Source organism: Phaseolus vulgaris, chromosome 8 (assembly GCF_000499845.2).
Source record: "Phaseolus vulgaris cultivar G19833 chromosome 8, P. vulgaris v2.0, whole genome shotgun sequence".
NCBI classification, from domain to species: Eukaryota; Viridiplantae; Streptophyta; class Magnoliopsida; order Fabales; family Fabaceae; genus Phaseolus; species Phaseolus vulgaris.
This window is the reverse complement of record NC_023752.2, coordinates 51,920,088-51,933,963: the sequence shown is the minus strand read 5'-3', so window position 1 is coordinate 51,933,963 and position 13,876 is coordinate 51,920,088. Positions and strand designations below refer to the sequence as shown.

At 35.3% G+C, this 13,876-nt stretch overlaps 1 protein-coding gene across 2 annotated transcripts; it reads right to left on the bottom strand.

Moving 5' to 3' along the window:
- Window positions 1-1,590: 1,590 nt before the first annotated feature.
- Window positions 1,591-4,447, bottom strand: LOC137825870 (pentatricopeptide repeat-containing protein At1g09900-like). Of its 2 annotated transcripts, none has more exons than XM_068631665.1 (2): window positions 4,311-4,447; window positions 1,591-3,865 (listed from the first exon to the last, which is right to left on the bottom strand). In XM_068631665.1, the coding sequence occupies exon 2, from the start codon at window positions 3,679-3,681 to the stop codon at window positions 1,813-1,815; it is 1,869 nt and encodes a 622-aa protein (XP_068487766.1). In that variant the 5' UTR covers window positions 3,682-3,865; window positions 4,311-4,447; the 3' UTR covers window positions 1,591-1,812. The 2 variants fall into 2 exon arrangements, with proteins under 2 accessions (XP_068487766.1, XP_068487767.1); XM_068631666.1 differs by having other exon boundaries at window positions 1,591-3,856; window positions 4,311-4,438.
- Window positions 4,448-13,876: the final 9,429 nt, after the last annotated feature.

Sequence of the window (13,876 nt, the reverse complement as noted above, 5' to 3'; positions counted from 1 at the left end):
CCTGTATCTCCATATTTTCTTCTCTCACCTCTATAAATTTTCATATTTCCAAAAATATCTCTTTGTAATATTCTGGATTACATAATCCGAAATTTTTTTTTTAAATTCGTAATTAGTTTCCAGATTACATAATCCGGAAGCCTTCTTTTCAGATGCATGATTAGTCCAAATTATATAATCCAGAAGCCTTTTTTAGTTTCTGAATTATGTAATCCAGAAATCTTTTTTCAAATGCATGGCCGGATTACATAATCCGAAAACTACTCTATGGAGGTAACACAAGAAGGATAAAAAGATATTTTCACGTTTTGTATGAAGGTGACAAAAGAACATATGGAGTTGAGAATCTTTCATCTGTCACTGGTGTTAGATACATTCAGAGAAAAATAAAAGAACCGAGTCTGGCAACATGAGATGAACAAGATGGATTTTACTGGGCACTTAAAAGCAAATTAATTTTCCCCTTGTGATCGACCTTTAAACATAAAAGATACACTGTCATCATTTATCAGAAAAATTATAATAAACATCAAAATATCTAGATTGACACAATCAAATATAATTTTGCTAGCAAAGACATGCATAGCAAATCTAGCATAACCCATAGCAATCTTGAAAGCAGCAAATATTACTTTGATGTTAAATGGTCAGGCCATTATATGTTCAAATTTTAAATATTTTGATTAAGTGAGCATACAACATATTGCATCAAGTGCCTCAAAACTACAGATTCAACTTCAGAAAACACATAATAATAAATGAAAGCAACACAAACACTCTATCCCAACCTCACAATTCACATAGAACTAGGTCCTTTTAGTTACACAAGCAAGCCCGTTTTGCACTTCAAATGAGAAGAACAATGATATCGCCAAAAGCAGTAGGTAGGGTGAATTTTGTCTTAAAAACATACTATATATAAAAGGATCACGCCTCATATTTGAGGTAATAAACAAGCAGCAAAACAGCTAACAAACATACAACCGATGATATCAGAAGCAATGTAGCACGACTGATAACATACAAAGCATACCTACCAACAGACATCCTACACCAGTCTGCTTATTCAAAACTGCTATTCACCAGAAATCTAAGAAAGTAGGAATATGACATATTTAAGTGGTGACACAAATTATAATTGTTCTTTAAACTTTTACATGCCAAACTTTTGTTTGTTGCTGGAGATAAATAAACAGAGAACAGAAGTAGCATCATCCTTAGATGTTACTTGGCTGGCAAACTGTCTAAAAAATTGATGGAACACAAATTATAATTAAAAGAAAACAACCAGAATAGTATTAATATGTACAATATCTGAGTACACCATATAACTTAATTTGCTGACACAAATAGGTCAGAATTTTATCTCAATCAAATCATATTTGAGCTCCAAGATTTTTTATTTTTTGTATAGAACTAGGGAAAGCTAAGTTTCATTTTTTTGGGAGGGGGAAGTAACCAAATTGGCCTAGTCTTTTTCGTTTCACCATAAGAAAAAATTCAACCAAATCTACTTAAAATTCATCATCTACTCTTCCTACAAGTTAAAAATCTATAATCTGGACCAAGTGAGCAGAGGACACTAAGACAGAAGGACAACTAAATCTAAGTGCATAAATGGGAAGAGCTATTTAGTAGTGCATTGCATCCTACATATAGATTGCTTCCTATATATATATATATATATATATATATATATATATATATATATATATATATCACAATTCAAAGATGATTTTATTGATAGTTTGGTACTGCAGAACTGAAGAGGGATCGACCAAACCATGTAGCCAGTAACCCAAGCAACACAACTTAATGGGTAGATTTTGCTGTTGCCATTGATGTTTTCTTCTGCATCTTGACTGTGTTTTTTTCTACCAAACTTCTCTTTACAAGTCCTTTGGAGTACAATTCATTCCATAACTTGGAAGCCTCCTCAGGAAATCCTTCACAACTAATGCCTTTTACAAGAATATTATAGGTAGATTCAGTAGGTTTACATCCATTTGCTACCATATAAGCAAGAAAATCAATGGCACGGCTGGTTTGCTGAGTTTTACATAGTCCCATCATTATTGAGTTATAAATGAATGCATTGGGTGTAATACCTAATCCTTCCAGATAATTAAAAAAAATTATGGCTTCATGAACCTTTCCTTTACGACTGAGCCCACCTACTACTGATGTGAAAGTAATTAGATTAGGCTTCATACCCTTACTGCACATCTCTTCCAACAGTTCTAGACCATGTTCAGTTTTTCCCACCTTTAAAAGCCCATCAATGATTGTACTGTAAGTAACTATATCAGGTTCAAGACCTTTTCTGCTCATCTCTTCAAAGAGTTCCACAGCAGGCTCTGTTTTTCCAACTGTCAAAAGCCTATCGATCACTATATTGTAAGTTATTAAAGAAGAAAGGAATCCCTCGAAACTTAGTTGGTTCAGTATCTCAACAGCATCATCCACCTTCCCATCTTTGCATAATGCAGTTAGCAAAATATTATAGGTCACTATATCTGGGTAACATCCCCTGGATACCATTATTTCTAAGTACTCAATTGCTCTATCAACACTTTTCTCGTTACAAAACCCTTCAATCAATGGATTGTAACTTCTGGAATTAGGTGTACAACCATGCTTTGGCATCATCTCCAAGACATTGAGGGCTTTACCTAGTAAGCCTTTCTGGCAAAAGAATTTAATCAAGATATTGAAAGTAACAACACTTGGGGAACATCCTTTACGAAGCATGCTAGCCAATAGTTTCATAGCATCCATCCATCTTCCACCACTACACAAGCTATGCAAGATAATAGTATGAGAAATCACATCAGGATTACAACCATAGGATCGCAATTTGTTTAAAAATCTAATTGCTTCATCCAGCCTACCTTCATTGCATATCCCTTTTATAAGAACATTGTATGTAACCACATTAGGTTTGCATCCTTTGCTCATCATCTCAATTAACAGCTTCATTGACTGACCAACACCATTTTCTTTACAGGTTGCATCAATCAATTCAGTGTATGTAACTACATCTGGGTAACACTTGCTTTGCAGCTCTATGTCAGGTACTTCCATGGCCTGCTTCAATTTCATTCTATCACACAAGCTATGAAAAATTGTATCATAAGTATCAGCATTTGGAGCAACACTCATCCGATCCAAAACCCGCAAGGCTTCCTTTATCTCCCCTGATTTGCAATAACCACCAATCAGAAAATTGTACGTTGTTACATCAATAACTGCTCCAGACTCGTCCAGAATTCCCATTATTTGAGTTGCCTTCTTAGTCCTTCCAATCTTACAAAACTCATGAATTAAAGTAGTGCAAGCAATGACATCAGGCATACTGCCTTTGTTAGTCATATACTCAAGAAACTTAGAACCTTCTTCCAATTCCCCATTTTTAACCAACATGCGGAGATGATCATTCTCAGAATCCTCAAAACTCAGGGAAGAATTGACCCCATCTGGGGAGGATTCCATCCCATTTAAAGCACCTTTTCGGAATCTTTCAAAATGTTGCAGATTACCTTTCAAACCACAATTTTCATATTTGGAAACAGCAAACAAGCAATTGCCCAAATGCTTTCTAGAGCAGGTGCCATTAGGTTTTCTAATGTCAATAGCCCTAATATCACCAAGCAGAACAAATAGTTCAGATTTGCAGGCCATATTACATACTCTCACCGAATTGAATGAAGAGCCAATGTTATAGCTCTCTCAGTGGAAGTGTTTATATGAGCAAAACTGTATATTGGGTATCACCAAGTCCATCGCTTCGCCAACCTACAACACTTCGTATCCAAACTCCAATGCCACCAATTCCATTTTCACCAACTATCATAACCTGAAAAGGCTGAAATCACACATTTCATAATTGCAAAGTTAATATACTAAAGGCTAAGCATGCAATAAAAAAATTAAAAACGAGGCAAGTCAACAATGGAACCTAGTCATTTATCAAATCCGAACCTCTAACAGTAAACAATCCAAAAAATCCAGTAAAAAATATATAAAGTTATTTAGAGAAATCCAAATTCATGACTTTGTAGAAGAAAACCTCAATATTTCAGAAACATAAACTTAGGCTAATCCCTGTTTCTATAGCAGACAATATCGATTCCCCTTGCCCAAGTCTCACTCTGCCCTCACCATTGTGCACATCAACTCAATCACACTCGTGAAAAAAAAAATCCCTAAACCTTCTCCAATCACTTAAAAACAGGAATATTGAGAAAGAGAGAAAGAGGCGCAGTGAAAAATAAGAACTAATAATAATTATGTGGAGAAAAGATGCGAACCCATTGTGCTCGTGAATAGAGATAGAGATAGATGAAATGTAACGTGGAAGCGCGTAGTTACATCGGTAGCGCGTGAAGGGTTTTTCAGTTCTTCTACGACGGAGGCTGCAGTGAGGTTCTACGACGGAGGGGTGTTACGACGCGCGAAAAGAATACGAAGATGAATATTTTATTAAGAAATTAAAATAAATAATTAAATGTAATATAATATTAAAATACCAAAAACATTTATTGACAGATGTTATTTTCTTGAATACCTTGGTTTAAAATAAAATTATAGTGATTAAAACTATTTATATTTATTCTTTTACTTGTGTATATACTTTTGAATCACACCCATCAATATAGAAACACATGAGTAAATAAATGAATGAAAAGAGATTTTAATCTTAATATAAACAAAAGATAAAGTGGACTTGCATTAATATATTGAGCATAAATATGATAAAAAGAAAATGCTATCAGGTATTTGTTAGTTCAAGAAGCCTATGCTATAAGTTAATTTATCAAACATTTTTAATTTAGTTAAACAAGTTTTTTAAATAAGTTCCAAATTATTTTGAATATATTAAAATTAAAATCCTAGATTGCGTATTCAAATACAAATCTTGTCTTTTTTTTTTTACTTAAAGCATGTTGTTGTTTTTAATGAAATGTGTAATATCAATTATATTTTAAATTACTCTATGAGATCTTGCACCTTTTACATACTCATCTCTTACTTTCTATGGTAAAACAAAATATTTGTTTGGATTAACTTATTTATAAGCACTTATAGGAGAAGTATAAGAATAAATAAATAATAAACATTTTTATTAGTTAAGTGCATAATTTTGTAAAAAATATTTTCTACTAACCGCTTCAAAAAAAATTAATTTAAACTAGACTGATCTTAACTTAAAAGAAGATTATTTTTTTAAAATATTTATGGAAAAGTTTCCTCCAAAGACTCACATTGCACATAAATGTGTTGCTTATTTGATTTTAAAAATATCTACTATAAACTTAAAATAAGAAGATATTAGAAAATAAGAAGATATTAGGTTTTCTTAATCTCCAAGCCTTCATTGTGTGGAAGACGAAAGCGAGAGAAGATGTGGTGTGTTGTTTTTATCCGATTGAAAGTTTGGTTTTGCTTCTTTTATAAGCACATGGGTAAATGTTTTTCTAACTCAGGAGATGGCTTGATTTTTTATAGACTTAATTAAGGTTTCTTTTTTCTAATTATTAACATTTTTGTGACGGAAAAGTTTGTTCAAAGGTGGTGCTTTGTTTTGTTTTCGATTGAAATTTGGTTTTGTTTCTTTCAAGGATAGAGAGAAGTGTTTTGTTTTTTTGAATAATTAAAAACGTTTATTTTTGTACTGACAATAAGTTCTTTTTACTGTTTATTAAAAAAAATTATGCTTACTTTTTTTATCAGAGATGACAATCGTGTTTGTGTGTGAGACTGAAGCAAGATGCCATATGATGGAGATCAAGCTCAAGTGGACATGGAGGCCAATCATCAAGAGCAAGAAGAGGTTGAGGCTCAAGTGGAGGACGCCCATGGCAGTCAAAGCCCACCTCAAAGGCTTACAAGAAGCATGTTCAAAGCTTTAGGAGCTAATGGACGTTTATTTTCTCTTTTTGTAATTTCTTTGTGTGAAGGTGCTTAGAGGGAAACATTAGAAACCTCTTTTGTTAAAGCATCTTTAGGTCCTTAGTTAGGAGTATTAGGGGGGTGCGTTAGTAGATAGGTGTAGGAGTAACTAGGGAGGTGCCAAAGTGAGAGAGAAGGTCACAAGGTCACACCTTCTTCATGACCATAGTTGGCGCCACTTGCATTTGAATTTAGGGGGGAATTTTGAATTCATTTAGCTTTGCATTTCAGCACCTCTAGGCTATAAATTAAGGTGTTGCCCTTGTACATTTCAGATTTGAATTTTAGTTAGAGAAACTATACTCAATTTTTGAGAGAGCATTGGAGAGTTTTGTGCCTTCTTCACTAGTCTTATCTTGATGGTTCAATGGTTACCTCAAGTGGCGGCTTGCACACTTAGTTTCCATCCTCCTAGTGGCGTGATCATCCAACCATTCCTCCATCTTCATGAGCTTTCTCTTCTCCTTCCTTCCTTCTCTTTTTATGTTCATTCCATAGCTTGTTTCCTTTGAAATTTTGTTCGGTTCCTTTGGTGTTCTTGTTGTTTCTATTTCGGTTTTATATTTCTGCCGATTCATTCTTGCTTCTTTTTCATTTTCTATCTTTTATGTTCGGTACATTTCAGTTTTATGCCATTTTGTTCGGTGCAATTGCTTTTCCTTCCATTTCAATCGGTTCAATTTGACAATATGTGGAACTTCCATATGAGTTTGGGTTTTGGTACTAGTTTTGGTGAGTTCTTGTTCATAGAACCTTGATCCAATTCTATGATAAAGTGCCTATCTCATATCCAACTCAAGATGATTCCTAAGAATGTCAAGAATCATTCTAATTGTGCTAGTGGAATCATATCATGTGGTATCATGAGTTTAGGTGTGTTCTTGTTTAATTGTTGAGTTGTGTAGCACTTTTATTTCAAGAGCTCTTTAATTTCTTGCAATTTACGGTTCTGTTTTTTAGGCTTATTTGAGTTTGCTTACTGTTTTAATTCTTTTGCCTATCATATGTTTGAGTATTTTCCTTTTTGAATCCATACAAGTTTTGTCTTAGTCTTGTTTTTCCATAATTGTCATCACTTCTTGTAGTACTTTTATTGATTTTGTTGTTTCTTGCTTTAGTGTCATATAATTTTATGAGTTTGATATTTGATCCTTTGTGCATTTTCTGTTTTAGATTGAGTTCATGCTTGTATTCTAGACCTATACAAGTTCCTATACATCATTTTTCATTATGTCTTTGCTAGTTCATAATTCTGTTCTTCATTCCTATTGGAATTCCTCTGTTTTCTGAAAACGTGCTTACTGTTTTTTCCTTATTGCAATTGATTTACTCACTGGAAAATTCTAAAATTCTGGATTTGTGATATTCAAAGTGATAGAAAAGAGTAGAAAAAATAAGTACTCAAAAATTCAAAGTACACAAAAAATGATAAATAAAATACAAAAAGTGTACAATTCTGCCGAAAAAATACGGTAATCTGGCAGCGATTTTGAAAACTTTATCTCAATTAATTGGCTTACTTTTTTTAAGTGATTCCAGTGCCATTTTTGAGCTAAGATCTTGAAGTTTGTGTGGTTAAAATTTCTTAATCCAGTTCGCTCTATATCATTCCAGTTAAATCAGTGAACATCAAGCACAGTTTGCATAAAAAATATTTTCCAGTAGCTAATTTTTTGTTTTCTTCATCTACTCTAGTGCTTTTCTTTAAGTATTCTTTTGTGTGCCTACTTTCTCATTGAGTTCTTTAATTTTCTTGCTTGTCTTTTGTTCATTAATCTTTGAGTTTGTCAAACATCTAGTTTTCCTTTTGTTCTAGCCTTTCTTTGCTTATACTTTTTCTTGTTTGTCTTTATTGCTTCATTGGTTTTGTTGTTATTGGCTTTGAGATTGGTGTGCCTTTCTTTGACATATTTCATTTGAGGATTCCAAGACCTCAAGATCAGATTGGTGCAAGGACATTATTTCTTTGAGAGTGACCTATTTTTTCTGGCCAAATTCACTTCGGCAATTTCATTGCCAAATTCACTGTTTTTGCTAATTTTGTTTCTTGACTTGTTTGCTGTTTTTGTGTGTTTGTTGTTTTTTATTTGCAAATGGCTGGATTTTCAAGTGATGCATCTTACAAGCAACATTCTCCTTCCAAAGCTTCGGTTCTTGGAGAATTGCATGAAGCACAACGCACCATTAGGCGTTTGGAAGAGAAATTGCAAAAGATAGAGGTGCAACAAGCTAGGCCATCTCCTTCTATCCATGATGGGCATCATTCACATAGACCTTCAACAAGAGCTTCTTCAAATGATTTTGGCCGTGAAGAAGACCATAGGAGAAGGAGAACTCCACCCCAATTTCATGGACATAGACATCATAACCAAGGGGAGAGACATCACTATGGCAATGGCTTCTACCAAGATGCAAAGGCTAGGCTACCTTCGGTCAAGCTTCCTTGTTTTAATGGCTCTAGTGATCCTAATGTATATTTAGATTGGGAGGCTAAGTGTGAACAAATATTTGAGATCCATGAGATCCAAGATGAGCATAAGCTTAAGCTAGCCACCTTAGAGTTTAGTGATTATGCCATAAAATGGTGGCATGGTGTTGTAAAGGACATTATCTATCACAAGGGTCCTCCCGTGGACTCTTGGAACTCTTTAAAGGATCTCATGCGCGCTAGATTTGTGCCCCCACATTTTAGGAAAGACCTCATGTTGAGACTCCAACGGTTTCAACAAGGCACGCTAAATGTGGATGAATATTATAAGGAGCTAGAGACGCTTGTGCTTAAAATTGAATTAGAAGAAAGTGAGGAAGCTATGATTGCTAGGTTTGTGAGTGGTCTAAGGAAGGATATCCAAGATATTGTTGAGTTACAAGAGTATTCATCATTGGGTTCTTTAGTTCATCTTGCAATGAAGGTGGAAGCCCAACTTGCTAAGAAAAATTCTTTCAAAAATGCTCCCAATGATGGTTACTACAACAAGTCTTGGAGGAACAAAAAGTCTTTTTCTAAATTTCCTTCCAAAGATTCTTCTTTCAAACCCAAGGAAACTAAGCCATCTACTTCTAGGCCTAAATCACCCACTAGAACTTCTAATACTAAATGTTTTAAATGTATGGGTTATGGTCACATAGCTGCTAATTGCCCTTCTAAACGAAGTATGTACATGCATGAAGGCATTGTAGTGAGTGAGCATGATTCGGATTCTCCTAAGCATTCATTGCATTCTAGTGCATCTAGTGGGGAAGAGAGTGAATGTCCACTTGAAGGGGATTTGTTGGTTGTGAGAATACTTCTTGGTCAAGTTTCACAACCTTTTGATGAAAGTCAAAGGGAAAATATTTTCCATACAAGATGTCTTATTCAAAACAACATTTGCTCTTTGATAGTGGATGGGGGTAGTTGTGCTAATGTGGCTAGTACAAGAGTAGTAGATAAGCTTGGATTGCCTACTATCTCTCATACAAAGCCCTATAAATTGCAATGGCTTAGTGAAGTAGGAGAAATATTTGTAAATAAACAAGTCCTCATCCATTTCTCAATTGGAAAATACAAAGATGAGGTATTATGTGATGTTGTGCCCATGGAAGTCACTTATGTTCTTTTGGGAAGGCCTTGGCAATTTGATAGAAAAGTTTTACATGATGGCTTTACCAACAAACTTTCTTTTGAATTCCATGAGGACCAAGTCATAATGAAGAAAAAGAGGGAGAGTGAAAAAGATAAAAAAGATAAAAAAAAGATAAGAGTTCTAAGCCTACACTCCTTGTGTTTAGGCATGAAATTGAAAGGGAAATAGTGGCTCATCATCCTCTTTTCTTAGCCATCCCTAGAACTCTTAAAGTAGAATCACTTGTTGATAGTCCTCATTGCTTGGAAAATTTGGTAGAAGAGTTTCAAGATGTGTTTCAAGATCCTCCAAAAGGACTTCCACCTTTGAGAGGGATTGAGCACCAAATTGATTTGATACCGGGCTCTTCTTTACCAAATCGTCCAGCATATAGGACCAATCCAAGTGAAACCAAGGAAATTCGCCAACAAGTTGAGGCTTTGATTGAGAAAGGGTGGGTTCAAGATAGCATGTGTCCTTGTGCTATGCCTATCATCTTAGTGCCAAAAAAGGATGGCACATGGCGAATGTGTTCGGATTGTAGGGCCATCAATAACATTACAATTAAGTATAGGCATCCCATACCTAGACTAGATGATTTGTTGGATGAATTACATGGTTCAAAAATCTTTTCAAAGATTGATCTTAAAAGCGGCTACAATCAAATCCGTATCAAACCGGGTGATGAATGGAAGACGGCTTTTAAGACCAACTTTGGTTTATATGAGTGGTTAGTTATGCCCTTTGGTTTAACTAATGCACCAAGTACCTTCATGCGCCTCATGCATCATGTTCTTAGACCTTTCATTGGTAAGTTTTTTGTTGTTTACTTTGATGACATTCTAATTTATAGCTTATCTTTGGAGGAACATAGGTTGCATGTTAGGCAAGTTTTAGAAACCCTTAGGAAGGAACATTTGTATGCTAATCTTGCTAAATGTATGTTTGCTCTTGATCATATAGAATTCCTAGGGTTTGTTGTAAGTTGCAAAGGGGTCCATGTGGACAAAGCAAAGGTGATGGCCATTCAAAATTGGCCTACACCGAAAACCTTAAATGAAGTCCGAAGTTTCCATGGACTTGCTTCTTTCTATAGAAGATTTGTCCCAAACTTTGGCACCATTGCCGCACCTCTCAATGACATAGTGAAAAAGGATGTGGTCTTTCAATGGGGAGAAGCACAACAAAAGGCTTTTGAAACTTTGAAAGAAAAATTGACTAATGCTTCCATCTTGGCCCTTCCTAATTTCACTAAGACATTTGAGATTGAGTGTGATGCTTCAAGCATAGGTATTGGGGTTGTTCTCCTTCAAGAGGGCCACCCCATAGCCTATTTTAGTGAGAAATTGAAGGGAAGTCATCTCAATTATTCCACTTATGATAAAGAATTATATGCACTTGTTAGGGCTTTGTTTACTTGGCAACACTATCTTTTTCCCAAAAAGTTTGTGATACATAGTGATCATGAATCTCTTAAGTATTTGAAAAGCCAAAACAAGCTTAACAAGAGGCATGCTAAGTGGGTGGAATTCATTGAGCAATTTCCTTATGTGATCAAACACAAGCAAGGCAAAGTAAACATTGTGGCGGATGCACTTTCTAGAAGATACACTTTGCTAAATCTTTTAAGCTCTCAATATCTTGGCTTTGATCACATTAAGGAACTTTATCATGATGACCTTGATTTTTCTCTCATCTATCAAGAGTGTCTTAAGGGAGGACACAGAGACTTTTTTTATACAAGATGGCTTTCTTTTTAAAGGAAAACGTCTTTGTGTTCCTCAATGCTCTATTAGATTATCTCTTGTTAGAGAAGCTCATGAGGGGGGTTTAATGGGTCACTTTGGGGTTGCTAAAACTTTGGATGTGTTGCATGAACATTTCTTTTGGCCTCATATGCATAAACATGTTCATAGTTTGTGTGATAAATGCATAGCTTGCCGCAAAGCTAAATCTAAGATGCATCCCCATGGTTTATATACTCCTCTTCCTATCCCTTCAATGCCTTGGGTTGATATATCTATGGATTTCATCTTAGGATTACCCAAGACATCAAAGGGAAAAGACTCCATTTTTGTGGTAGTGGATCGTTTTTCAAAGATGGCTCACTTTATTCCTTGCCACAAAGTGGATGATGCATGCCATATTGCAAACCTCTTCTTCCAAGAAGTGGTTCGTTTGCATGGGATCCCTAGATCTATAGTGTCTGATAGAGATCCCAAGTTCTTAAGTCACTTTTGGAAGACCTTGTGGGGCAAGCTTGGAACTAAGCTTTTATTTTCTACCACTTGCCACCCACAAACTGATGGTCAAACCGAGGTGGTGAATAGAACTTTGGGACAACTATTGAGATTTTTATTTCGGGGAATCCTAGAGTGTGGGAGAATTTACTACCCCATGTTGAGTTTGCATATAATCGTGTAGTAAATTCTACCACCTCACATTCTCCTTTTGAGGTTGTCTATGGGTTTAACCCCTTAACACCTCTTGATCTTCTTCCTATTCCCCTTCTTGGAGATGTCTTGTGCAAAGATGGGGATGAAAAAACTTCTTTTGTGAAAACTTTGCATAAAGACATCAAGAAGAGAATTGAGAAGAAGGTTGGCAAGTATGCTGAACTTGCCAATAAAAGGAGAAAAGCATTGTTGTTTGATGAGGGCGATTGGGTTTGGCTTCATTTGAGGAAGGATCGTTTTCCTACTCAAAGGAAGTCCAAACTAATGCCTCGAGGGGATGGACCTTTCCAAGTCCTAAAGAGGATTAATGACAATGCTTATGAGTTAGATATGTCTGATACATTCTTAGGTAGTCATACTTTTAATATTAGTGATCTAACTCCTTTTTCTGTAGGTCTCCAGAATTCGTGGTCGAATTCTCTCCAACTCGGGGCGTATGATGGAGATCAAGCTAAAGTGGACATGGAGGTCAATCATCAAGAGCAAGAAGAGGTTGAGGCTCAAGTGGAGGACGCCCATGAGGTCAAAGCCCACCTCAAAGGCTTACAAGATGCATGTTCAAAGCTTTAGGAGCTAATGGACGTTTATTTTCTCTTTTTGTAATTTCTTTGTGTGAAGGTGCTTAGAGGGAAACATTAGAAACCTCTTTTGTTAAAGCATCTTTAGGTCCTTAGTTATGAGTATTACGGGGGGTGCATTAGTAGATAGGTGTAGGAGTAACTAGGGAGGTGCCAAAGTGAGAGAGAAGGTCACACCTTCTTCATGACCATAGTTGGCGCCACTTGCATTTGAATTTAGGGGGGAATTTTGAATTCATTTAGCTTTGCATTTCAGCACCTCTAGGCTATAAATTAAGGTGCTGCCCTTGTACATTTCAGATTTGAATTTTAATTAGAGAAACTATACTCAATTTTTGAGAGAACATTGGAGAGCTTTGTGCCTTCTTCACTAGTCTTATCTTGATGGTTCAATGGTTACCTCAAGTGGCGACTTGCACACTTAGTCTCCATCCTCCTAGTGGCGTGATCATCCAACCATTCCTCCATCTTCATGAGCTTTCTCTTCTCCTTCCTTCCTTCTCTTTTTATGTTCATTCCATAGCTTGTTTCCTTTGAAATTTTGTTCGGTTCCTTTGGTGTTCTTGTTGTTTCTATTTCGGTTTTATATTTCTGCCGATTCATTCTTGCTTCTTTTCATTTTCTAGATTTTATGTTCGGTACATTTCAGTTTTATGCCATTTTGTTCGGTGCAATTGCTTTTCCTTCCATTTCAATCGGTTCAATTTGACAATATGTGGAACTTCCATATGAGTTTGGGTTTTGGTACTAGTTTTGGTGAGTTCTTGTTCATAGAACCTTGATCCAATTCTATGATAAAGTGCCTATCTCATATCCAACTCAAGATGATTCCTAAGAATGTCAAGAATCATTTTAATTGTGCTAGTGGAATCATATCACCATAGACTTAAACCAAGAGGTAAGATTTTAGGTTGTAAGTTTATCAAGTTTTAGTTATACACACTTTTTTTTTTTTTTTAATTGAGAAATCTGATCAAAGACGAAGATTGTGATTTGCTCTATGATTTTTCACACAAACTCATTTGTATTTTTATTATTAAAGTGTAACGCCTTATTTATGAGATTTAAATACCAAATCACAATTATATCTAATTAAATATATATATATATATATATATATATATATTAGTCATACAATATTAGAGAAGTATTGTAGGTCAACCCGCTCCAATATTAAGCAGTTTGATTAAATCAAGACTCTGCAACTTCTGAATCTCCATATAGAATGGTTTGTTCTCCTTAATCAAAATAGGTGAGTCAATTCCTTTCCTTAGAATCGTACTTG

Excerpts from the sequence above, each read along its gene's own strand:
- LOC137825870 (XM_068631665.1), bottom strand. The coding sequence starts at position 3,681 with ATGGCCTGCAAATCTGAACTATTTGTTCTGCTTGGTGATATTAGGGCT.